At 44.3% G+C, this 24,367-nt stretch overlaps 2 protein-coding genes across 3 annotated transcripts in view; both read right to left on the bottom strand.

The window, feature by feature from the left end:
* Nucleotides 1-132: 132 nt before the first annotated feature.
* On the bottom strand, nt 133-5,465 carry LOC131884280 (major facilitator superfamily domain-containing protein 6-like). 2 transcript variants are annotated; one of them, XR_009373705.1, is made up of 10 exons: nt 4,625-5,465; nt 4,066-4,551; nt 3,338-4,001; nt 3,167-3,263; nt 2,908-3,069; nt 2,691-2,824; nt 2,454-2,586; nt 1,327-1,494; nt 1,047-1,260; nt 133-859 (listed from the first exon to the last, which is right to left on the bottom strand). XR_009373705.1 is itself a non-coding variant. In XM_059232004.1 (9 exons), the coding sequence occupies exons 1-9, from the start codon at nt 5,059-5,061 to the stop codon at nt 1,250-1,252; spliced, it is 2,292 nt and encodes a 763-aa protein (XP_059087987.1). In that variant the 5' UTR covers nt 5,062-5,465; the 3' UTR covers nt 133-1,249. The 2 variants fall into 2 exon arrangements, 1 of the variants encoding a protein (XP_059087987.1); XM_059232004.1 differs by having other exon boundaries at nt 133-1,260.
* A 390-nt stretch (nt 5,466-5,855) lies between these two features.
* The window catches only part of LOC131889641 (voltage-dependent T-type calcium channel subunit alpha-1G-like), an 89,520-nt gene continuing 71,008 nt past the window's right edge, over nt 5,856-24,367 (bottom strand). Inside the window, exons 7-32 of the mRNA XM_059238823.1 lie at nt 24,037-24,316; nt 23,254-23,346; nt 21,468-22,000; nt 19,709-19,748; nt 19,231-19,578; nt 18,964-19,115; nt 18,668-18,880; nt 18,354-18,456; nt 18,096-18,251; nt 14,868-15,000; nt 14,702-14,751; nt 14,595-14,632; nt 13,598-13,831; nt 13,102-13,437; nt 12,812-13,017; nt 12,423-12,721; nt 11,896-12,120; nt 11,585-11,777; nt 11,083-11,100; nt 9,501-9,652; nt 9,306-9,415; nt 9,085-9,215; nt 7,465-7,614; nt 7,086-7,378; nt 6,897-6,917; nt 5,856-6,163 (exon numbers count right to left, since the gene is read on the bottom strand). Of these exons, the coding sequence (XP_059094806.1) occupies nt 6,095-6,163; nt 6,897-6,917; nt 7,086-7,378; nt 7,465-7,614; nt 9,085-9,215; nt 9,306-9,415; nt 9,501-9,652; nt 11,083-11,100; nt 11,585-11,777; nt 11,896-12,120; nt 12,423-12,721; nt 12,812-13,017; nt 13,102-13,437; nt 13,598-13,831; nt 14,595-14,632; nt 14,702-14,751; nt 14,868-15,000; nt 18,096-18,251; nt 18,354-18,456; nt 18,668-18,880; nt 18,964-19,115; nt 19,231-19,578; nt 19,709-19,748; nt 21,468-22,000; nt 23,254-23,346; nt 24,037-24,316 (4,576 nt within the window). The 3' untranslated portion in view covers nt 5,856-6,094. The remainder of the gene's footprint in view (nt 6,164-6,896; nt 6,918-7,085; nt 7,379-7,464; nt 7,615-9,084; nt 9,216-9,305; nt 9,416-9,500; nt 9,653-11,082; nt 11,101-11,584; nt 11,778-11,895; nt 12,121-12,422; nt 12,722-12,811; nt 13,018-13,101; nt 13,438-13,597; nt 13,832-14,594; nt 14,633-14,701; nt 14,752-14,867; nt 15,001-18,095; nt 18,252-18,353; nt 18,457-18,667; nt 18,881-18,963; nt 19,116-19,230; nt 19,579-19,708; nt 19,749-21,467; nt 22,001-23,253; nt 23,347-24,036; nt 24,317-24,367) is intronic.

Below are 24,367 nucleotides of genomic sequence, written 5' to 3'. Positions count from 1 at the left end.
TATTTATTCTTTGAGAGTGTGTGTGTTAATATATATATATATATATATATTATATCTTGACATTATTACGTCCAGTACGTAGAAGATGGGTTGAAACGGTCAATTTTCAGCGGGAAGGCGCGATAACAACATCATCATTATTTTAGCAATACTAATCATAGTAATATTTATCATAAGCATCATAATTCCAATTATAGGCTCATTCTGACACTCGAAGATCGCAACAAGATATTTTTGAAAATGAAGTCATATTTTTGCTTTTGTCTATTTACACACCAAGCTAGGAAGGCGGGCAGAGTGCGGATATGTTTCTACAGTGTAGCGAGGAAACGAGAAACGATTTGAAGAAGATAGACTGGATCAAAGGCTTTTTGACGTCTTCCATGCGTGCAGGGAGTCCAATGACTGATTGACTGACAAAGTGAGTGATAGTAAGTAGTCTTCTGGCTGTTTTTGCCGGTTTGACGTATTAACCATGAACCAGCTTGAATGATCAATTCGACTGATGCTTTTTGAGATCCTTGATAGAAAGCTGATGACAACGATGCGGTTTGGATTGAACTCTGTCTAGGGATTCACACAAGGGATGATCATCAGATAAAGCCGGAACAACATCTCATCATCAAGGAAAGAGAAGAGGGAGGATACCAAGAAAGAAGGTTGGAATGATATGTTTTCTAGTTCATCATTTGACGAAGAGAGAGGGAGTGGACAATAATTGCGGGAAGCTGGTGATTAGTTTTGGGAGGGAGAGGATTTAACACGGGAAGGTTGGGTGGGATATAGCATGGAAAATCCCGGAGAGAAAGCTTCTTGCTTCTTCCGGTATGGCATGCCATCACTGATGTGATCAATCTGCCTGCGCCTCAAACTTTCAAACCAGTACTGCCAAGTTTGATCCAAGCTGGATTTTTTAGGTCAAGGGAACGTACATTTTCTGACCAAAGACCAAAAGCAAATCCAGCTTGGATCAAACTTGGCAGTACTGGCATGAAAGTATGAGGCGCAAGCAGATTGATCACATCAGTGCATGCCATAGTGCCCACCCTTAAGGCTCCATGGAAGTACTTCGTGGAGTGAATGACATGTCTCTTCTTGTTTGTACACGTAGATGGTGCTGATTTGTTGGCTGCTTTCTTCCTTCAGATTTAGGGGCAAAATTTGTAACTTGATTAACATTCAACAGGTCACACAGAAACGCTTGCAAATCCTCAAGGATATCGATTGAAAAAAGTTAACTAAGGTTGATCTATTGGAGACCTGCAAAACAATGTAATCATTAGGTCGGGCTGGTATCAACCAACGTCTAGAGGTCGTGATATTTACCGAATCCACTTGAGGAATATCCACTTTGGGCTTGAGAGTAGCCTCGGCCGTAGTACTGATCTTCGCTCTCTGTGGCCCCACCAATCCGTTGTCCTTGAACATTGTAGCTGAAGGGGTTGTTGGCATCGGCCATGGCGGCATCAGCCAAAAAGGGATTCTGGGCAGCTCCTGAAATCCAATACCAATCAAATGATTTCAATGGTTCACTTAATGAAATCAAAACTGCCTGGACAGAACGTCGACATCTTCTACCACACTTGGGTATAATGACGCTAATTGCATGCGGTAGACTGATCAGTCTAGACTTCGACAAAATATGTTCTTTTCACGTCGAGCAGAAATTGCAGAAGTTTGAACTTTCGGATGTGCAAAAAAGCTGAACTGAGGCATTGGGAAGGAAACCGGTCAGTGAAACCATCCCGAATTTCTGCTCGACATTTTTGTCGGAGTCTACAGTAATCACTAATCACATACAGTGGTTAGGCTATCAATGGATCTATGCTCTTAAAGAACGATCAACTAAGAAAATCGGTGGGGGCAGGTTTCTAGATGTCGATTCTCGACTTGATGTTCTCAGAAACTTGCAAAAATGAGAGACGATTTTTGTTCTAGCAATTGTACAATTTTGAAAATTCCATGATCACTATTTCGAGAACTGCAAATGTTCGAATGTTCTTTTCTCCGTGCAATTCAAATGTATATATCATGCAATTTTCAAACCCCTTGGTTCTTAGTTTACCATCCTCATGTGATTTATCTGTCGTGATAAACAATTAGAAAAGTTAAGATTGGTTAGAAGTAAAGATTAGTTTCAGTGATGCTTCAAAGGGGTCAGTGATTTGATTGCCAATATAAAAGTGTGGCAAAATTTGTTAGTTGAGTTGAGTTGAATTTTGAATTCATTCATTTGTTTAGGATGCCGATTACAAACACGATTTCAAGATTGATTTAGCATTTTCTAACTTATTAGGCAAAAGCTGTTTGTGATGAAGGGAATTTCGATGTTAGAAAAGCTTATACATAAAGAGATAAGGAGAAAGAAAAGCGTGCCTCAAAAGTGTAGGGAAGCGGATCAAGAATGATAGAAAGAGCAATAGCAACTTCATCTGGACACCCTGGCCCCTTACCCGGAACACCCAAATTGGGGGCGGAAGTGTCGGTTTCCATGTTCGGTTGCTCCAAGGTGGTATTGGAGAGCGCTCGGGACATTCCACCGCTTGGAACACCATGTGGAGTCAGATGAGTACCCACACTCTCGGCCTGCTTTCAAACGAAACAAGATTCAGGGTAATGAGTTATCGAGTACGCGTTCAGAAAACCAGTCAAGTAGCAAATGCCTGCCAGATCTGGGGGGAGGGACTTACGGTGCGAGGATCAAAGTCTTGGGACAAGTCTCCGTTCAATTCTCCTTCACTTCGGTTATAGAAATTGACAGCAATGAAGATGACCAACACGACCAAACAAGTGAATCCATAAGCGCGGAAGACAGCCACGGTTCCTGTGGTTACGAAAAAAAGGCAATAAGCTTCGACTAGGGTTCCTTTGCAAAGCTCTCATTTGGCCATTGTGGCTCGCCCGTACCATTGGTTTTGATAAGCATGCCGCCAAAGACGGCTCCGCAGAACTTTCCAAATCCGTGGTGAATGCCCTGCAAGAACCCTTGAGCAGAGGATCGAAGTTTCGCGTCTGTGTTGTGAGTGATAAAGGAACAACAGGCCGCCCACATGGCAGCGTGGGTGATGCCTGGAAGAAAATGGAACAACACGTTAATGTCAATAGGCTCATCATCGCACATAGTTTGGTGGATGAAAAAAGCGCGAGAGAGAATGGATCATCGAACCTTGAACGAATTCGAAAGGCAGCACTAGCCACGGCCACGTGATGAACGAAATATACAGGAAGCGAATACAGCTGCACAAGAGCCCTGCTGCCAGAACCTAACGATTCATGGGACGTATTAGGTTAGATGGAACGAGGATCGAAAGTGTGCAAACTTAGATTGTCAACCGACCTTAATGTGACCGAATTTGTTGATGATTTTAAAGCTGTAGAAAAACGCTGCCATTTCGGATATGTGATTGATGACTGAGGCAATACCGAACAAAGTGGGACCACCTCCGAAATCTTGGAGATGCCAGAACAGAAATGTAAAAATGAGACCCATTCCAATGCCCATGATCCAAGCCACGAGCATAAAAGTCAGGAGGCGTATATTGGCCATGGCCTTAAACACGGCGTTGAATTCTGGCATGGAACGCAATTGCATGGCAAACACCTTGGTCTTCTCTGCCATGTTCTTGAGGCTCTCGCCCTGGTCGGACTTCTTCGGATGTTGCGATTTCCCTTCTCCATTTAGTTGTTGCTGTGGCATGGTCGTCATTGGCACGTTGTTAGTGGGAACCACGGAGTAACGGAACGGGATCTGGGTCGCCACCAGAAATGCCAAGAACATTAGGAACGCGAAAACGAAGAAGCACACATGGTAGTTCTTTTGGCCATCGTGAGGGTCGCATTTGGAGTGCTCAAAGTGGGAGTGGTCCAGCACCATGCCCATGAAGAACATTGTGGCTGCCCAGCCAATGGACCCCCACATTCGCTGTTTGCCATACCGATCCTGATGTTGCTCGCCCAACAGAGTGATGACCGCCGAATCTGCCAACGCAATTGCCGGTGAACTGGAAGCATGAGGAAATCAATTTTGTGTGTTATGGCTCCGAGAAGGAGTTGTGACACACCCACCTGAAGAACTCTCCAATGATGACTAGGAGTGTGATGAGGAAGAACACCTTATGCACACCGGCTCGTTCAAAGACTTCATTACTGTAAGCAGGGGAGACCCATTCCTTGTGCTTATTCTCGTTGTAGTTGTAGGTAAACATAATGGCTTGGGGAGAGGTTCCAACGACGTAACCAGGAGCCCATCGGTGATCGTAAATTCCGCGTTTCATTCGCAAATTATTCATACCCGAGGCTAAGGGAAGGGCTCGAGGTAGTTCATCCACGGTGTCTGGAGTCAGCCAGTCTAAATCGGATTCTGGGTAATTGTCCCAAGCATCCTCCACACTTCGTTTAGTCCTCTCCTCAGTCTTGGGTAGCTTCAAGAGGTATTGGGTACCGTTGAAGTACTTGCACGAGACCACTGGAGGGTGGATAAACCCAATGGGCAAGGTGAACACAATCCAAGAGCCAACCGCTATCAGCAACATGATTTTGCCCTTTTGGAATCTACAATGAATGGGACATTCAAGATTGGCCACGGAACCGCCATTACTAGGAACAAACAATGGATGGGTTTTACCTGCCGGACATTTTATTCCAAAATGGAGTGGCAAGGTACTCGATGATGGCCCGGATTCCCATAAGAAAACCGCATTGGCTGGCATCCATTCCTTGTTGCTTGAAGTAGACACCCAGCAAAGGCAGCAATGAACCAAAAGCGGCAAAGAAGAAGAAGTAAAAAAATTTGGCCAAGGCCAAGCTTTGATCAACGGGATCGGGGAAGAATCGGGACAAGATGCTGGCGGCCGGGCCCGACATTGGATTTTTCAAAGAGGCTGGATCCACCCGGTCATCATCATCGTAACTGGGCTGTTTCCAACCGGGAAGCCCTGGAGGAGCCTTGTATTCATCACCAAGTGCCTGTGCTCCTTTGGTGGGGATCTTTTTGGGGCCGCTTTCGGCAAAAAGAGCTCCACCTGTTCCGCCCACATCGTAGTTCTCATTGGAGATCGACATGGTTAGTTTTAATAGACTTGCTCTCCTTACTTAAAGCTCGATCGTTGTCTGCCCCTCACGTGATATATTTGTGCACTCGATTCACACTAAAGTGTATTGTAAGGCTCAGACTTCTGCTTTAGCAAGATGGTAGGCGTTAACAAGGCCCCAAAACTGCCACAATTACGGGTTGAGAGTCATGACTGATTTGTGTCGTTTAATGAGATACTGCAAACGCAATGAACACAACTCAGGTTCCCCGTGTCTGCTTGAAACCAGTCAAAATCCACACTAACTCGACCCTCTTGCACACAACCCCCGTGTCTATTGGATGAAACTCGATGGAAACGAACCAGCCCTGAAGTGGAACGTCGGGTCTCTCTCTGCCAAATCTGCACCTAACTCTCCCTTTTGTCAATTGGTACAACGAAGAAGAAGAGAAGGAAGAGGAGGAGAGGGAATTCACTTATTCTTGCCCACTCATGCCTACGCACTTGCCGACTTGCCATCCTCGAGGATCTTGGAGAAAGCCCGTTGAAGGACTTTCTCTGAACAAGGAGGGACCTCGCAACGTCTCCCACTCCTGGCAGGATTTGCCATGAGCAAGACCGTTGGGCCTGTAGAGGCAAATTGGCGTAACCAGAGTGGCTTTTCCCCTTGGAGGGCAGCCTCTCAGACCCTCGCTTAGAGAGTGTTCATGGAACTTGTTTTGGTCATGTGCTCAAGAGTCTTCCGTCGTACCTGGGCTGAGCTTGAGGCGGGGCTGGTTAGGAACACGAGAAAGAAAAGAGAAGGGAACTCGAGGATTGTTGATGTCGGAGGATGAAATACTCTGATTTATTCTCTGTTGTGGGTTATCATATGTATGGGTTTGTGCGATTAGTAGTTTTGAAGTATGAAGGGGAGAGGTTAGGCTAACATCATTATTATTGGATATTTTAGTTATTAGAGGGCACGTAGCGAGCCTTTGAGGAGATTCCGTGATCAGGGTCGTCAATTATTACTGCAGTTCCAATGTTTTGAGAAGGTACCAAGGGCTTTAATGTCTGACGTTCTAGAACATCTCACGAGCTAAGGAGAGTTGCTTTTCCAGTTCCAATTCCACTTCCACGTCGTCCTCCATCTGAAACGAGAAATGGGTGGGAGAACGTGAGCCGTTATGTGCATACCTAATTGTATACTTAAAACGAAATGTTCTGTACAATGGCGATTATTTTTCCAATCTCGTGCTCTGAGGGGTAAAAAACGAAGAGTAACGAAATTGGTGCAAAATTCGCCTTAAAATGTTGCGAGAAAAACGTGAATGGTTTCAACTTGGATCTCAAAGTTATTTTGGAGAATGAAGAAATAGGGGAAAGTTCAAGCCAAGCCGTTCTTGGAAGCAAAAACCATCGCAACTTTAGATTTTCTTCATTCAAACCGCAATCACCCAACCTCTCCAACTTTCAGGCGCTGCTTGAATTTTGCAAAGTCGGAATTGTTGGGCCCCAGGGACAATGCTATCCATTCTGTGTTTGTTAGATTCCTCCATGCTCTGATTGTCTTAAATTGGAGCTGGCATTGTCGGCAAAACATTTGAAAACGATTTGGGCTCTAGGCATTCAGTCCCAATTGCCTTTCTCAGAGCCATTATCAGAACTTCAAACTCGAAAGCACAAACTCAAATGCTCGCCGCCCCTGCTTTCTTGGCCATGTCAGAAGGCTCAGATGTGTAGGATACGCGAACAAACCCGGGAAATTGAATCAAAATTTCAACCGCACAACATCTGAGATTACTATTTGTTAAAACTAAGGAACAAAAAGAGCATATCCCGAAAAGCCACCACCATCATTGCCAAGTGAAGCCTCGCTCTTACACTGCTGAATTCCAGAATTTGCTGAAATGGAGAAACCTAGTTACAATAATAATAATAATAATGATAGTAAAGCCTACGTGGAGAGGTACTCGAAATATATGGGGAATAAGGTAGGGTCCACGAATCAATCACATTGAGAACAAGGAAGTGATAACGCCTCTGTCCGTTCATCTCTTGATTGTGCCATACCTGCTTGTGTGATTCCTCCAGATGCTTCATCAACACGGCCACCACCACATTGACCAACACAAACTGTGCCATGAGGACAAAGACCACGAAGAACAGGGGCGCAAAGTAGGGCGAGACGCAGCAGTTGCGTAGACATTGGTCACCCTCTTCGCACTCCTCACGGAGCGTATCTTTCATGATGCCATTCCAATTGTCGCCTGTGGCAATGCGGAACAAGGTCAAGAAGGCCATGCCAAAGGACCGGAAGTGGGCGTGCTCGCCCAAGCCCTGGCACGGGTGGTGATCATCACATTCTGGAAAGACGTGCCCAATTAATATGTGAAGGTTTGAGGGCCCTTTTGGGACCTTCGAAGTTCCTGTAATGTCGTCCGGTAGTTACCCAATCGGCCAAACATTTCCACGCCGAGTGCAGCGAATATGAAGAAAAGGAGGAAGAAGAGGAGTCCAAGATTTCCAACTTGTGGAAGCGCTTGCATCACAGTATCGAGTAGAGCACGTATGCCTTTGGCCATTTTTAAGAGCTTGAGCACTGATCGGGGAAAGAGAAAAAGCCAATATCGTAAGTAGAGATCGACAAACGAACAAACAAGCTCTCTTTATCTATCGTACGAATGTTCATCAAATAATAGTCATTGCAAGAGCTAGAACAATCATCGGAACATACTAACACTTAGCATTTCTAATGTTTTTTTACGATTTTTGGTCAAAATGGCATTAGAGCCTTATTTGATGCGTTACAATTCTTTTCCACAAATCATAACGGTATTGATTCATTTTGTGTACTTTTTGCAGGGTTGTCTTAGAGACATGATCCCACATTTTTTGTCAAAATCGTGCTTTGAAAAGCGTTGCTTATGAGTTTGATTGCAAAACAAAACTTCATCCATTTTGGAAGTATAGTATCAAATTCAAGTTATTTTGCCTTTTTTTCGAGTTATATTGGCATGTCGATTTACGCACAGGGGGGGTTCATAGCAAACGTTACCTTATATTTAAAGCTTTAAAGAGCACACTTCCTAAGAAAGATAGTGATTTTCAAATTAAGGGTTATAAACTTCAATGTGATGTGATTGAGAAAAACAGAAATGGGCTCAACATGAAGCAAGGTAATAATCTGTTTTGAAATGAAGGAGAAACGTTTGGCGATTATTAAGCCCTCACGTAGCGGCTTCAATCCGACTGAAATCTACAGATCCCTCAACTGCAATCGGATGATGGTCAATAGGACCAAGAAAGTATTTTATGAGGAGTAAAACATTGGATGACCAAGGAGAAAACAATGAGAACCAATCAACTGACAGTTCGAAATGTGAGCTCAGCGATCACAAAGAACCCGGTTAGGAATGTGTCTACCTTGGCCAAACACTTTGGGACTTTTAAGGGCCACAGTGCACAATGTCGAGGTTGTCGAGGGAGGATCTTGGAGCAAAGTCAAGGCAAAAGTAGACCGAACACCATATCATTCGTAAAATGATTACACTTGAAATTGTACTCGGAAAAGAATTGAGTTTGTTCTTGATGAAGCTGGATTTTTTTATTTGTGTAACTTTTGATGTGAACGACCCTGTACATAAACGTAACATATTCTTTTCCGAGCCATAGTCATTATCGATCCTTTACTTTGTAACTAATAGTGTTGACGGATCTGCTGTTGGGTACAGCAAATCATAATACTGAGAAACGCCACTCAAGTTCATAAAGGGATCCTCCACTGAGAGATTTTAGAGATATTTTTTATAGGAGATTATCGAATCATTTTAGTGCTTAAAATGTCAGCTTATCTATTGAGCAGCTCGCGTTAAATGGAGTGCATTCATTATATTACTGACGAGCCCACTCGCATCAGATAAATCTCAATATGTGGGGACACCTCTACCGTAATGCTCATAATTCTCAGGAACCCTTAAAGTAGGTGCTCGTTCAAGGGTATTACTAGCCATCCATCCATCGTGATTTTGATTTCATCACCCTCGTCAAATCGAACTCGATCAATGATTACCTCTCGCTATTCGAAGCACTCGCATAACCCTCATAATCGTGGGGTTAATCGGCATCAAATCTGACTTGAGCTCCTCAAGTACAATGCCCAAAATGGAGAGGATTACTATCACAACATCGAGTTGATTCCACCTGAAAAGGAATCAACAAACGCATAAGGTCAAGTCCAATTTCAGCATTATCCTATGCACTGATATTTTCTTGTGCATATTTCATGCTCACCGGTCTTGGAGGTATCGTCCCAATCCTAAGGCGGAAACCTTCATTCCAGCTTCGAGAATGAACACAGCCGTAAAGAAGTAGTTGAACACTTTCAAAGCGTTGGCCAAAATCTGGAACGAACAACAATGCGAGAGGCACGAATTGAAGCCGTGGTCCATAAAGTCCATACAGATACAGATTGTTCGCAATGCTTACTCGGGGCATCATGTAGAACTCCATGGCCATAGTTATCACATTGAGTCCAATTACGGCCGAGATGGCTAGATCGAAGTACTTGGAGGTCACCATTTTGTGGACCATCAGGCGATTGGGCGAGTAATGGATGTAATAAGGCGTCTCCATCATTTCTGGAATGACAAGCAAGACTCCGAAGGTCAGTCAAAAATGGACACTTCCAATGGGTCAAATGTGAAAGGTCACAATCCATACGGGGATGCTCAAGTATCAAAGCTTTTTTACACAAGTCTCCACATGGCTCAATTCTTTTAGAGTCTAGTAAGGTATCGCTCGTGGGCAAACTAAGATGAATACCATCATGTTACATGAAAAAAACGGTCACATCCACGATTGGGGTGGTGAGGAAAAATCGACCCGAGATCTCTCCCAATGAGACCCATCTGGGGTCAAGCGGCGGGTCAAAACGGTTGGTTTGTCTGTAGCAGTTTAAGTGAGATATTGTAGTAAGCGAGGAAATGAATGTAAGCCGATGCAGGATGGATATAGATGGACGGATGGATGGATGGATGGATGATACACACACACATTTATGAGTTGGTGCTAGACAGAGACGATGCCCGACTTTCGGAATTCGGGGCCCTGGCATGCACATCAAGCTGAATGTCACTGTAGACAAGCTATTCATATTCACATCGACACGAGAAGCCTAAACGTTTTGCAATGTAATAAGATACTATATGGTAAGAATGATTAGAATCAGGGATCAAAATAAGACAAGTCCTAATCCTAATTTTCAGCACATTTGGTACGCGGGAATGAAGCAAGCTCAAAGTGTGTTTTACGTGTTTGTCGCGAGTACTGACTAGATACGCTGACTCACTTTAGTTCTGTGGAGGATGTTCATTTCAAGCGCCAAGAGAACATTGCTTTCTATCTTTGGATCTTATATATATTTCAAGTTTAGCTATTCATGGCCTAAGAAGGCAACGACCTGTTTACGACATAATTCCGGGAGCCACTTAACGACATTTTTAGTCTAAGAAAGCTTAAAGTTGTTTTTTTTGCGGTTAAACATATGCAGTTCAGTTATCACTCTTTGATCTTGGAACATAACATGAGCACGGTGGATTTGAGAAAAAGCTGATCTTTTTGGTGGCAATCAGGGTCGGGGAAAAATATCGCTCGAACAAAAACTTCGACGCCCCGAATTCTCTAATAACTTACAGCTAGTCGCTGGTGAACTGCATTAGAGAACGAATACGATTGAAATGTACTCGTTGAAGGGTACGCTTGGTGTAAAAGGGTCTCAGGGAATCTCATCCGGCAAGACATAGTGTCAACAACTCAACAAATGACTATTTCTGGAAAAATTGTGCTTGAAGGACCCTTTTATTGAAGTACTTCAAGCACGTTCGCTAATGTAGTTTAGAGGCGACCTACTTCTTAGTGTACCAAAACCAATGATGAACTCAAATCCACCTTATATTTTAGCAATGCTAAATGTGAAGAAGCACTTGGTTAGCTTTGCGTTTCGTAAAACTGTTTGGAGAGGCTGTCTTAAAAATATTGCACCAACTCAGGCAGGAATTGAAGTCTTTACCTTTCCGCCGAGGTCCCCCTGTGAAGGAAAGAGGTAGAAAGAAAAAGAGTATCCAAGAATAAACGTTTAGTGACATACAATTATACGACTCGGATAAGTGGATCACAATCGTTGTGTCGTAGGTCAATGAGGGTGTAAAGTGTCTACGAAACGTGGAGGGTTGTGAGTAGTCCGAAGGGGTCTCTGAGAGTGATTTTGGGGCGCAAGGGATCAGGTGCTTTGCCTTGGTCACTTCCAATCTCGAGATCGAGGAGGAAGAAGGTATGTGTCAAACTGTCAGTCCTTGTTATTCATTAAGTGTCAATGCAATTGACCCATCGAATCGAATCAGGCGTCCTCTGTCTCGAACGTCCTTAGTGAGTTGTCCAAACATCCAGATGAATAATCAACAATAAATAAGAGTGATTGGCTAAATAACGAATGAAACGTGAGAGAAAAGATGGAAGGAGAGAGAGGCCAATGTACTCAAGAGCGCACAACCGCTCATTTAGGGCAGACTTACTTCGACGTCGCTCTTCGATTTTCTTGGCCCGCTTGGCCGCTCTGCGGGCCCGTTCCTCCTTCTCCTGCTCGGCCCGACATCGATGGAAGTTCTCAACCACCACGCCCACAAACATGTTCAACACAAAGAATCCCACCAGCAGCAAGAATGAGATGAAGTAGATGAGGCGCCATTCGTTAAAATTTTCTCGAGGCTGAAAGTAAAGGTCGTGCGTGCACATTTTCGCCATAAGGGAACAGTGAGCACCGGACCGGTTGATGACCGATGTCCAATGGCAACGGGCATATCTCGCCACGCAAGCTCATACGTACTTGTTGATCTAATCCCACGGCATCGAGGCCTTGGTACATGATGTTGACCCACCCATCTTTGGAGGACAAAACAAACAACGACATGAGAGCCTGTCCCAGATTGTCGAAGTTATACTTGTGATTGATCCAACGATTGCCGCGACCACTTAACTCTAGGCACTGAGTCTTATTTTTCACCCGATGAGCATCCGGACCCTCGCAATAATAGAAGATGCCCTTGAACAACTAATGAGGAAGGAAGAAGGAGGAGTAAATGTACACATGATGCATATGTTCAACATGATGCTTTTGGTTTGGACTGAGATCCAAACTGTCGGAATTATCATCTACACGCGGAAACTTTGAGACATGCCAGTGATGCCATAAAGTTTTTGCAATTGACAGAGATCCTTTCAACGAGTTGTTCAACAAGCTTCATAGCCTCAGAAAAGTTGGGTATGTAAATTCTAACTTTCATGGTGGCTCAACCAATATGGTCTCTCCTTATGCATTGTTGTTTCACGGGTATGTGTAGTGATTCAACCCACCTGGACGCCCAGGATACCAAAGATGATGAAAAATGTGCAACATATCAAGACAATATTCCCAATCGGCTTAAGAGATGAAAGCAATGTTTGGACCACCAATTTAAGACCAGGGGCCCGATTGATCACCCTCAGGGGTCGCAGGGCTCGAACCAATCGAAAGACGCGTAGAATGCCGAAGATTTTAGATGTTTGACCCAAAATCACCACCATCACCGTATCCACCAAAGAAATGATCACCAGCGATCCGTCCATGATGTTCCAACCGGATTTGAAGTAAGCGTGCTCTCCGTAGAGCAACCCTGCACCAGATGGAGGAGCCAAGAATGTTAGGATGAAAGAGGAGTAAGAAAAGTAATATAGATCGGAATTTGGGTGAGTTACTACTGTACCTGTGGCAATGGCTTTTAATAACATCTCAATGAAAAACACGAACGTGAAGATGTTATTCAACAGATCTAGGAACTGCCTTTCCCAAGACCAGGGAGGAATGTTGGGCCTCTCCATTGCTAGTGTGATGCAGTTACTGGCAATGAATACCAACACGATGAAATCGAACCATGTCTTGCCGGTTAGCTCTTGGCAATACATTCGAAATCTGAAAGGTAAGCAAGCCAAAAGATATGAACCATCCCAGGATCCAATGTCCAACAAACCATCCGAGTGTGTAGCATTGCCTTACTTGTCATCGGGTTTGAATATCCAAAGCGAGAATGTTTCTCGCTCGTATTTGAATCGAACCCACCGGGACAAGACGGTTTTTCGCCAATACAAAAGCATTTCCCACACGCCTCGACAACCACTCGACCTGTCACGTTGGTTGTCACCGTTCTCCATCAAATGAATGGAATTCGCCCGTCCGTTGGAACCGTTCTTGGCGACCGCAGATTTGGAAATATCCGTGAAATGGGAATTCGCAGCCAGTGGATGGATGGCTGCCTCACATTTGCTGCACGTGGATTCGGTGAGTGAGCAACATTTCGAGGGCTTCCGACGACGGCGACTCCTACTGCTGCTCCTGTAATTCGATTTCCAACGGATTTTATCATTTCTTTTCAAGTTCTTGCTTTGTATCCCATGCTCCTTTGCTTGTTCGCCTCTTCGCCTCTTCGTCTCTTCGCTTGCCTCTCAGTCTTCCAATTTCCTTTTGCTTCTTTGGCTGCATATTGCCCACCTACCTGGATGTCTTGGAGCCCCTGGAAGTGCGCCTGAATGGCATTGTTCCATTGGGTGGCGAACCACCCTTGGATTGTTGAAGGAACTCTGCAAATACCGGATTGCATTCCACATCCTCTTTTTTGATTTGACGAGCCATCACCACTCTCGTCTCACCGCAATTGGAACAGGGAAGCATCAACTGCATGGGCTCGCCCATCTCTAGAACGTTGTTCCGCAGGGTTTCCATCACATGTCTACAAACCGGGAGAATGATGAATGTGAAAGATTAAATGTACTGGAGGAGTCCCGCTGGGGTATTGCCAAAGTGACAAACAAGAGCACCTCAAGCAGAGACCCCCTTGTGGTTTACCTATTGTATGTACATAACCTATACATTACACTGTGACCGTAAAGTTCCATGCCCCTCGAATTAGTACGTCCTTTGTCTTTCAAATGATAGGGCTTGCCTTCTTTCATATTTGAAGACCAGATTGGACTTTCCAAAGAAGTGGAAGAGTCTCCACAACAACCGCATGTTGATTTCAGGCCGTGGCAAAGCCTATTAGCGCAGTTCTGCCCATTCATAGATGACAAGCATTTCATCTTCACCTGAAATATGCTTGCTAGAAATTTCTGTGCGTAACACCACCAATAGTGATAGATGAAAAAACAAATGTCAACGATATCACTATAAAGGAGACTAACCTGGCAGTGGCTGTACCTTAATTTCAATGACAATTTCAAGTGGCCAGTGCTGTGAGCTAGGGGTCTTTTTCAAACACCCAGATAATATCAGGATGAAATTCGTGGTTGTTATCAAGCACCATAACTTCGACCTCTTTACGGTTTTGATTTTTCTCTTAATTTAAATAAATTGAAAATAGAGGGACGATTAAATACTTCATTAAGCAAAATAAATCGGCTGAGAGGCTCGTGAATAATCAAACATTTTATCAAGAGGCCCGAACTTCACGGTCATACTGTAGTCAGCACAGCAGCGGTGGCTACATATCTTACTTGCTTAATTTCGGAGATTGGGCATACGACATCTGGTTCTGGAACATGAGAGAGAGATCAGGTTACACAAGAGGCTAACTAATGAAGAAACGCTCATCCTGACATACCACCATGGAGCCGCTGCCATTGGCTTTGAGGCTGCCTGGTCGTCGATATCCTGTAAGAAATCAAGAGAGCTCATCAAGATCAAATGGCCGTTGGTATGAGGAGGAGAAGGGGAGGAGGTTACAGAGGCTGGGCTCGGAAAAAATGTCCAATAACGGCGTCTCTTACCTCGGAGACTGTCGCCCCGTCTGCCTCCCTGACTGGAATTATGCAGACTTTGACAAGGACTTTGGGACAAGCCTGCTCCGCTATTGGCATCCTTGGAATATAACGAGTTTCGATCCGAGCTCCGCTTGTCGTCCTGAGAAAATACGAACGGAACCGTTTGAATAATTGGGCCTTAAATTGGCAATTCTTGGCTACGTTGCTAGGTCCAAAACCAGATTTACCAACTCGATTACTCTTTTGTGCGTGAAAATAGCACAAAGAGATAGATCGATAACTCGAGCTAGGGAGAGGGACATTCGGAGTGGGGGAGGAGAAAGAGGAGGAAGAGGAGGATCCAGACCTCCAGAATCAAAGTCAAGTGTGAATGGTCTGCTAAAGTGGAGCGATGTGTTTGCCGCAGCTACCTAGGTTGGTCACAAATATGCTATGCTGTATGTACGTTGTTGGAGTGCGATGTGGTCATGGTGTTTATTGTATAACATTCTGGGTCCCTTTTCCAACTGTGGTGGATCCTTTTGTACTTCTTCCATTCCCTAAGTCGCTGCTTTCAAGCGGGCAGGAGAACGGGAGGGAAGAAGGTTGGTTGATGGTGCAAAAATGCCGCTGGTTTTGTTCCTGGCCTCTGCCGTGACCGCGTCTCATCAAAGCCAAGTGACCAATTTCGTAAATGGACCACTTCGAAGAGAGGCCACACATACACACACACACTCGAGTCCTCGAGTCCTTCACGGGAACTTGAGAGGCCCAACGATCGCTCACCTGCGGGATTCGAAACTCTTGTGCCTTGGTGGGCTACGACGTTACCATCGGCCTGAAGGCAGGTTCAACATCAACCTAATTTAAACATCCATCCTTAAGCAATGTCTTTGGGATCTCCGAAAAAAAATGGGAGAGTCCCAACAAGAACAACAAAAAGAACAGCAATAGCAACAGGACTTCAGGAAGAAGAAGAAGAAGAAGAGGAAGAACAACAACAACAGCAGCAACAACAACACCAATCGAGTAATCTTGTCATGCTGCTTTGGAAAGGAGTTTTCCCCTTACACAAGTTTGAGTAGTTAGGTTAGTAGTTCTTCAGTTGCCAAAAAAATATGTCTAAAATGGTGGCCAATCCGCTGACGTACAGGGAAGAGCCTGTAGCCACAAAACGGTTCATAGTTCTCGATCACGTTTGCTTAAAATGGTTCAAAATTGGTGTTGAATGCACAATCGGTAAATTATTGTCAATCTCTCGTGATTTGTTGGTTCTATAGCTTGGATGAGAGTTCTTGGTTTGGAACTTGAAATTCCTTCATTAATTATTAATATTTTTTCTTTTCCTTTATGTACGTACTTCATTTCCCGTAATGTATCCGTTTATTTTTCTCCTGGCTTGTTGAACGAGCATTGGTGGCAAACGTGCACCTTGGGAAAATGAATGTTGTAATACCCCCCCCATGCAAATAAAACCTAACTCATTCATACATTGATGAGAGATCAAAGCCACTGAAACTCGGTAGTGATGTGTAAGTGTTCCCATTGATGTTCAAAAGGAACGAATCCCAGTCAAGTCGAGGCAAAGTGAAAAAGTGTGTTGGAGACCAAAGTATGCATCCTGTATGATTCAAAGGTAGATGCAAAGTGAAAGAAGAAGGGAAATAAATCGCATTGAAAGCAAGTCGATCGCGAAATTCAGTTAGTGCCCATAGCCCTTGCTGTATAAAATTCAGGCTTCAATTAGGGAGGCGAATGTTTCTTTTTACACCATCATGGTAGAGAAAGGACCTGAAGAGGCAACCCAAAAGGTCAGTCAATATGCCCTCTGTCAATGGGGTTTCGAGGCCGGTGGAGTGTTGTTATTCATATAAACATGGCTAATCGATTGATCATTCATTCGTTCATTCAAATACCTCTTGTTCAAGCAAAGAAGAGACATTGAAAAAAGTGTTGATGGCATTTGAGACTTGCATTGAGACTGGCATGCGAAGATGTTACCCATGACTTAGGTCGACACCAAGAGAAACCGGCTTACCAATGATAAAGAGCCTGCCTAGATGTGAAAAAAAAACAAAGTAAAAAAGCAAGTTTATATCTGTTGAGTGCTTGTGTCAATTGTACTGCTAGCCCGGCTAACACGCCTTGTAAACCCACCCTTGGTCAAGATTTTACCCGTTTCGTTTCTCAAGGGATCAATGCATTTATCACCTTATCAAAAGTCGATTAGAAGCGTCTTACATTAATAGGGAAAGTTTAAGCTTTGAAAGCTTTTCCAGAGTAACTAACACAAGCGACAATGGTTGGCTTGAAAGATGGAGAGAATGTCTTTCATTTCAAGATTGGCTTGTCTAAAAGTCAGTTTTCTATTCTTGGTCTGTAGGTTATTAAGGTTTCCTAATCGAGAGTGAGCTTTTTTTCCAGCTTCTCTTCTATAGTCGTTGTCTTTCTTCCGCACTTTTGACACTTTTACAGATTATGGCGTCCACGAGTTAGCACATAAAATATGAATATTTGTGGCTTTTTGTAGCCAACCCCGAATCAATCTAGAGCTCATGTGATTATGTGTAGAGTGTGTGCGAGTGACATTAATGTGCTTTTTCTTGGATGGTATTGTGCTATTGAAAGATGTGTCATAGTTTTAAATTGCTTGTCAAACCCAGGAAAGGGTGAACATCTCTTATGTTCGTTCAAGCGGTTTCTGACGCCAATATATATGGCACTTGACTACATGTCTCACCACTACCTGGTGTCTAACCTCAGCAACCACAGTGCATTGTCAATTAAACTTGTATGCGATAAAAATTTACAGCTTTACTGCCACATGTTCACGACCAAATAGCGTAATCTACAGTAGTTCTAAAAATTGATTACGTCATAGTCGTTGTCTTCGTCATCGTCCCGCCAGTCGGGAGGAAGCTTAAGAGTCTGTCGGGAAATTGAAGTCAAGAAAAGAGCATAAGTACTTCAAATAAGCAATAAGGGTAATAGCATAGTTTATGTTGGTTAACGGTAAGTTGAATGACATTGGCTTGGCCAATTTGTCCATGCACGAGTGTGTATATAAATTGAAGCCATGAGCGGGTGGGATGAGAGGATTCCCTTCACGCGGAGAATCTAGCTCTACAGAGGAAGCTTAGTCATTCCACAAGATGTTATCGGTGGGAAAGCAAAGGACAAATCATTGAGCCTGACACCAATACACAGTGCCTGCCTGCTATTGAGTGGTTCATGCGCCTCCATGAGAAGACTTACTTGATTGGAGAATCCCTCCACTAAAATGGCCACCAGAAGGTTGAATAGGACGTAGTTGCCGAAGGTCATCAGGGTGACGAAATACAGCGCCGCCCAGTGATTTGTTTGTTTCATGCCAAGAAAGAGGACAATGTTCCAATCCTCTTGAGTCAGGACCTTTGAGAGGGCAAACGAGAAGGGAAAGGCCATTAAACCCCCATAAAATAAAGCTACATAGGCCCATGGGGAATTGAAATCAAAGCTGGTAAAGAAACTCACTTGGAACACGGTGACAGTGGCCCAAAGGAGCGTATCAAAGTTTTTACGATCACAGACGTCCCCATCGCAAAACTTGCATCCAAAGAGGTTCATCCCCAAAATACTGAAAGTTGGAACAAGAGAGAAGGATTTCACTTGGCAATCTCTGATCCGATCTGTCGGACCTATTTCAGAAAGATTGAAACAGTTTTTTCATGCCGCTGGATGGCTCGTTGGCAGATTCAACAAGACCCAAGAAGGGCTTCACTAACTGTTCTACCGAGACAAAATAGTAACAAAGAAGCGGTCCCGCATTAAAATGAACGAATTCAAACCTAAAAATGAAGATGAAGAGCATGAGCAGTCCAAAGAAAACGGCCACATTGTCCATGGTCCTCAGCATCACCACGAGCTGGCGCCGAAGATTCGGTAAGAACCGGACGAGTTTGAGGATGCGCAGAAGTCTGAACGTCCTCAGAACGGAAAGGCCGGTGCTCCCACCTTCAGGATGGATTCCATGAACAAATCCCGTATAAAGCTCCATGGAACTAAACAAGATAATAACCATATCGATGTTTTGTGGTCTTGATTAAGGGCGGTAATCTCTAACTAGTCAGGGTTTCTGACGAACCTGAATATGACAATGATTCCATCGAACACGTTAAAGCCGTCGCTAATGTACTTAAAGAGTCCGTAAGCTGATAGCTTGAGGAGCATCTCGATGGCAAAGATGGCACTAAAAGCGAGATTGCTGATTTCCACGGTTTTCGTGAGGAACTCCGGCTAGGAAGAAACAAAGAAGAGGGCCCACGTCATTGGACGGTCGCATTATTGTCCTTGTCCCCCGTCATTCTTTGTCTATGGGCGCACGTGTTGTATTAATATTCTTTGAGCATACCTGTTTGTGGAACTCTATGCCCATACTGAAGGTGTTGATGAGAATACAAAACAGGATGAAACGTTGGAAAATGTTGTGATCCACAAACTTCTCGAGCTGATTCTGAAACTTGGACAGACAGGTACCGCAGCACCCGAAGAAGGCAATGAACCGGGAGGGCCGTTTGGGCGTCACGGCCAATTCGTAGATTTCGCTATCCACATCACATCCTGATCCCAATTTGTCATCCGAGCTCTGTCCCACCTCCGGCAAGTTATAGGTTGAACAGTGCTTGATTTGTGAGGCATTAAACCCTCCGATTTGGGCAGTGAGAGTGGCAGAGAGTGCTGATGAAAGTGCGAGCAATTCCTGTCGAATGCAAAGTGGTCACCCTGAGTTACTAGGCCGAAATTCGGTTGCAAGGCAATTTTTTATTGCGAGAGAAGTGGTGTTTGTTTCGCAGACACGCCATAATTTTCCACAAATTCTGATCACGTACGTATGATCTAAACCACAGTAAGTAACCGTATTGGAACACGCTTCAACAGTCATGGTCAATTTTTTAGTCCAGTCGCGGAAATCGTGCAACAATGGCAATGCAGATATCAAGAGTGGAAAAGCAACACGAGAATGATCATGATGATGCTAATGATGATCACGATCATCATCATCTTCAAAATCTTCTTGCAACGCTTCCACACCCCTCCCGAAAGAACGAAAGAGCCCTCTCATTAGAGCCATTGCAAAGGGATCGTGTTGCTTAATATTGGTCGATGAGTGATGATCTAGTATTACTTTCCACTGAAGGGAGAAAGTCTGTGAGTACAAACGTACGTTAATGAAAAGGGAATCTCTGCCCAGCTCAAGGAGGGGCCCAACTGTTCCATCAGAGAGTGTACTCTGTCAATATCGCGACTCCCCGTGTATTATTGTACACACACACGCCCACAACTAGAGAAGTGGGCTCAAGTCCAAGAGAGTCCTCGCAGATTCTCCTTAGATCTCCTGGGAGTGGTGAAAGTGAGTCTGCAGATTCTTGTGGTTCGTGCATGATGATGGAAAGTCTCATCTCGTGTATGACAGCTTGGTTTGTCATCGGCTCTGTTTACCATTTCCCCAAAGTGCAAACAAACGCAAAATTTCTCAGACGACAACCGCATGACATCGATCCATCTTCTTAACCGTTATGGCCTCCATCAAACCCCGTAGGATCCGTTTGAGTCATCTTTTCCGATTGACAAATGGGCAATCGTTCAGGCAGTCGATTCTCGGAAATGGTCACATCGTCAAGTTCGATCTTCATATCGATTTGTCCTGAAATGCAAGCGTCGCCATTCGAGGTTTGAAATTTGTTTAACCTCGAAAGTGCATTGAATTGTCCCCTCCGCTTGTTGACTCATCAAAGGGCCCTAAAGCCGTTTTCTTTTGCTCACTCACTCGCCAGCTCGCATGCACATCATTTCATTTTATCAGGCCTTTTTCTCCCTGGAAAGAAGGTGCCTGCCTGCCTGCCTGCCTCAACCTTCGATACTCTTTATCGAGAACGTGTGCAACAGTGGGTCGTAATCCCATGACCCTTCTGGCCGCCTCGCCTTTCCACGCGTTCCCTGTGCCATTTTTCGGCAACGATAAGGGGGATCTCAGGCTTAGAATGGCCTATGGCCTTTGAGACCTTCATTCTTGGTGAGATGGAATACCGCCGTTATCAGCGCCTCAGGGCGTTCTTGATCAAAATTTGAAGAGCAAACAGGAACTAAACAATGCTGCCAGAGATGAGCCCTATCAGTTGAAGGAAGGGACCCAGGATCTCGCTCGCTAGATCTATCTATCTACGTGGCGCCCAGGCCTAATCCCTAAGTGATACATTATCTTTCAAAGTTTTCCCATACGAGAAGCAATAGTTTTTCGAACGTGATGGAGGGGTTCAAAGGAAGCAAAACTCTCAAGATGATCTTGTGGTACATCTGTTCCCATTGGGAGTGAAAGATCTCAAGAAGAGATAATCAAAACTTTCATATCCAGTTAGCCACTTTTTTTCGACGGTATTAACTGACCTTAATTAGGTTTGGGAAAGGTCTAATCTGTTCTGAATGTCAGCGGTTCTTTTGGCCTAATTGTTTTGTTTCTTGTTTATTTCTACGATATCCTAGAGATGTGATATATGTTCGTATACTGAGAGTGTTCCACATGACCACTCTCTTGCAATTTGGAAGTCCTTCATCAAAATCAATTTTGATTACGGTGCTAAAAATAGACACTAATGAATGACAGCCTGGAAAATCAGTTGAGGATAAAATGGAGCAATTCGGCCTGGACTAATGGCTATGAAAGAATTAATAGCATTTTTGTTCGGTCGAAAGGACTGGTTTGAACAATCCAAGGTCTGATTAATGAAAGCTCTTTTGTCTGGGCTTATTCTACCGTCACACCTACCATTGTTGGGATTGATGACGCTCTGCGTGTAGACATTGCGTCGGATGTGATGGTTTTGAAGTTTGCCCGCCTCCTGTTTCTCCATGAGCGACATCTCTTTCTTGCTCAAATGCTCGAGGCGATGCTTTCGATACAGCCGTCGTGTTCGACTCATGGCCTTTCGGATCAGATGAGCTATGAGTCGAATCACTTGACGATAGCAATTGGTGGTCTCCGAATTGGTGAAGCTCGACAATGTGGACGATGATTGAAATCGAGCTCGCTCAGCCTTCATTTTTGCCGTTTCGCGACGCTTCGTTTCCGAAAATTGGGTGGCAATGACGACCAGGCACAAGTTAATCATGAAGAAGGAGCCAATCTGAGGGAAGATTAGAATTGTATGAGTAAAAGGAACAAGAGCGAGAAGTATTAACATGCATGAAGCATGGCTAGATAACAACCTCTCAACTTTCGGAAAGACAAGCTTGGCGTAGACTACCGTATGGCTTTTTATATCCAATTTTAAAGGCCGTGATTTGGACTTATAGGTTTGGTGTCGCACATTCGTTCTGCTTAGAGACCGCTATCAAATCTCTAATATATGGCTCAGCTCGCCGACGTTTGGCTTGCCAAGAAAAGCCGACACTACAGTCCAATCTATTTCAAGGTCACCCAAATGAGTTCTTCTATGAAGTGCATTCTTTCGAAGTCGGAGAATCTCTCTCTCCAGCGTGATTCTTTTTGGAGTTGACCCGAAATCTAGACGGCTTTCGATGTAGCAACGAGCCATCTTCGTCCGATTTGGAGAGTTGAGACGACTATAAAATGAACGCGAATGGTCTTTGGCTTCAGCGTTTTGGATATGTATAGATTAAGCCAGCGCAAGGTGCAGGAGATTGGAAAGGGAAAGGGACCCGTGAACTTCGCATTTCATCTGAAATGGAGGGCCTGCAACAATCTAAACAAGTGGGATTACCCAAAATTCGTCTCTAATCCATTCCAAGGCTTGGCCAGCTTATCCAGCGAAATCAAAAGCGAGACGCAAGGCCACCTTCCCCACAGCAAAAGGCTCTAAAGGATTCTTTGGATTAGCAAAATAAGAGTAGAGAGAAAGGAGAGGAGGAATTCTGACATCGAGTCATCCAAGTCAGTGGGCACAGGCAAGTATTTAGAGTCTGAGGATGGAATTCACAAAGGTATTTGGTGATGTGGCTCACATGGAACTTCTTTTGGAATGGCGGTTCCAGGAGGATTCCCGCGGCAAGATTATGCGGTGGTGTAGAACTTTCGACTACAGAGTGCTACAAAGGAGGTGCCGGATGGGTAGGTAACGGCTCTCGGAACTCGAACGAGTACACGTACACATCACACACATCCTGAATGGTTGAAACTGCCAAGGGGTTGGTGATTAATTGTTTTAATCCGTTGCGGTGAGGACATGACGTAAGGTAGGTTAGGAAGGAAAGGATACGAATGAAAGGACTGGCACATATGTGTGGATAGAGTAGACTGACTCGAGAATACCATAAACATACATTTTCCTTAGGAGCAAAGCCCCCACACAACCAAGACAGATGAATTCAACACTAGGGCAAAGTAGTAATAACAATAACAACAATAATAACAACTCACCACAATGAGCAGGACAAAGTAGACCCAATTCCAGAATGAGTGCGCATCTTGAACGAAATACATGACATCGGTCCATCCTTCGAGACTTATCACCTAGAGTAATCAAAAAACAGGCACAGTCATTAAGACCCCGTTTGCATTTCCCTCCAGTCGTTGTCACTTTGGGCATTTGTACGTAGGTATGCTAAAAGTCCCTGATGTTGATGTTTCTCGTAATCGTGCCACGAAATGCACGACACTACGTACGTACAGTACATGAGCCAACTTGGCAGTGCCAGATTTGTGGCCATCTCTAGTGTTACGTACATACTCCAAGTACCTTTAGTGTGTACAAAGTAGTGTTCGTAGAATGGGTTGGTTCAGTCTCTCAGGACATGGCTAGAGGCTGTTGAGCTTCACGCAAGACTCGCTACCACCGCCAAAGTGAGAAGTACCCAGCACTTTCCAAAAAGCTTTTATTTCAGGTGCACATCCGACATCTAAATCCATAAATAAAGTCCCAGCTTGACTCTCGCGGTAAATTTTCCATTTAACTTAGCGTTCCAGTCTTGAAAGAAAAAGAAAGCAATTGCCATTTTCTGGCAACGATTGCAATGGCATCAAATTTAGCGCTGTACTGAATGGCCAAGGGGCCTAGACGTGCTAGGCCTGTGGCTGATCTTTTGGCAAGCTTGCAGGAAATGGTTGAGACTGTAGCCAAAATCTAGCTAATCACCAAACAGACCATTGAAGAAGGCATGTTGGCTGATCGAAGTGGTAAGGTCGCTGTGAAATGTGGATTACCAGGAAAATGGCCACCCAGGCCAATCCAATATTGTCAAAGGATATTGCACCGTGGAACGGGTTCATGGCTCCTGGTTTGCAATCGGTGAAGTATTGATTCCAATTAATGCAATCCGATGAGTTGTAAAGACCGGTTTCGATGCTGGCATGACACTCCACCTCGTCTTCTTCGTAGTAAGGCAACTCCCCGCATTTGTGCATACCCGAACTATCTGGCGTGGAACAGATCCACTCCTTCTCATTCTCATCTGGAGGTTGGTAATAGGGAACAAATTGACTCCTGAAAATGAACACAAATCAATTTTGACCACTCTGGGCGCCTTAGAGTTTG

Source organism: Tigriopus californicus, chromosome 1 (assembly GCF_007210705.1).
Source record: "Tigriopus californicus strain San Diego chromosome 1, Tcal_SD_v2.1, whole genome shotgun sequence".
NCBI lineage: Eukaryota > Metazoa > Arthropoda > Copepoda > Harpacticoida > Harpacticidae > Tigriopus > Tigriopus californicus.
Note: the sequence above shows the minus strand (reverse complement) of the source record. Positions and strands in the feature narration are given on the sequence as shown.

Excerpts from the sequence above, each read along its gene's own strand:
- LOC131884280 (XM_059232004.1), bottom strand. The coding sequence starts at position 5,061 with ATGTCGATCTCCAATGAGAACTACGATGTGGGCGGAACAGGTGGAGCT. Across the intron at positions 4,552-4,624 it reads TGGAATAAAATGTCCGGCAG|ATTCCAAAAGGGCAAAATCA; the intron begins GTAAAACCCATC and ends CATTCATTGTAG. Across the intron at positions 2,587-2,690 it reads AAGACTTTGATCCTCGCACC|GCCGAGAGTGTGGGTACTCA; the intron begins GTAAGTCCCTCC and ends GTTTGAAAGCAG.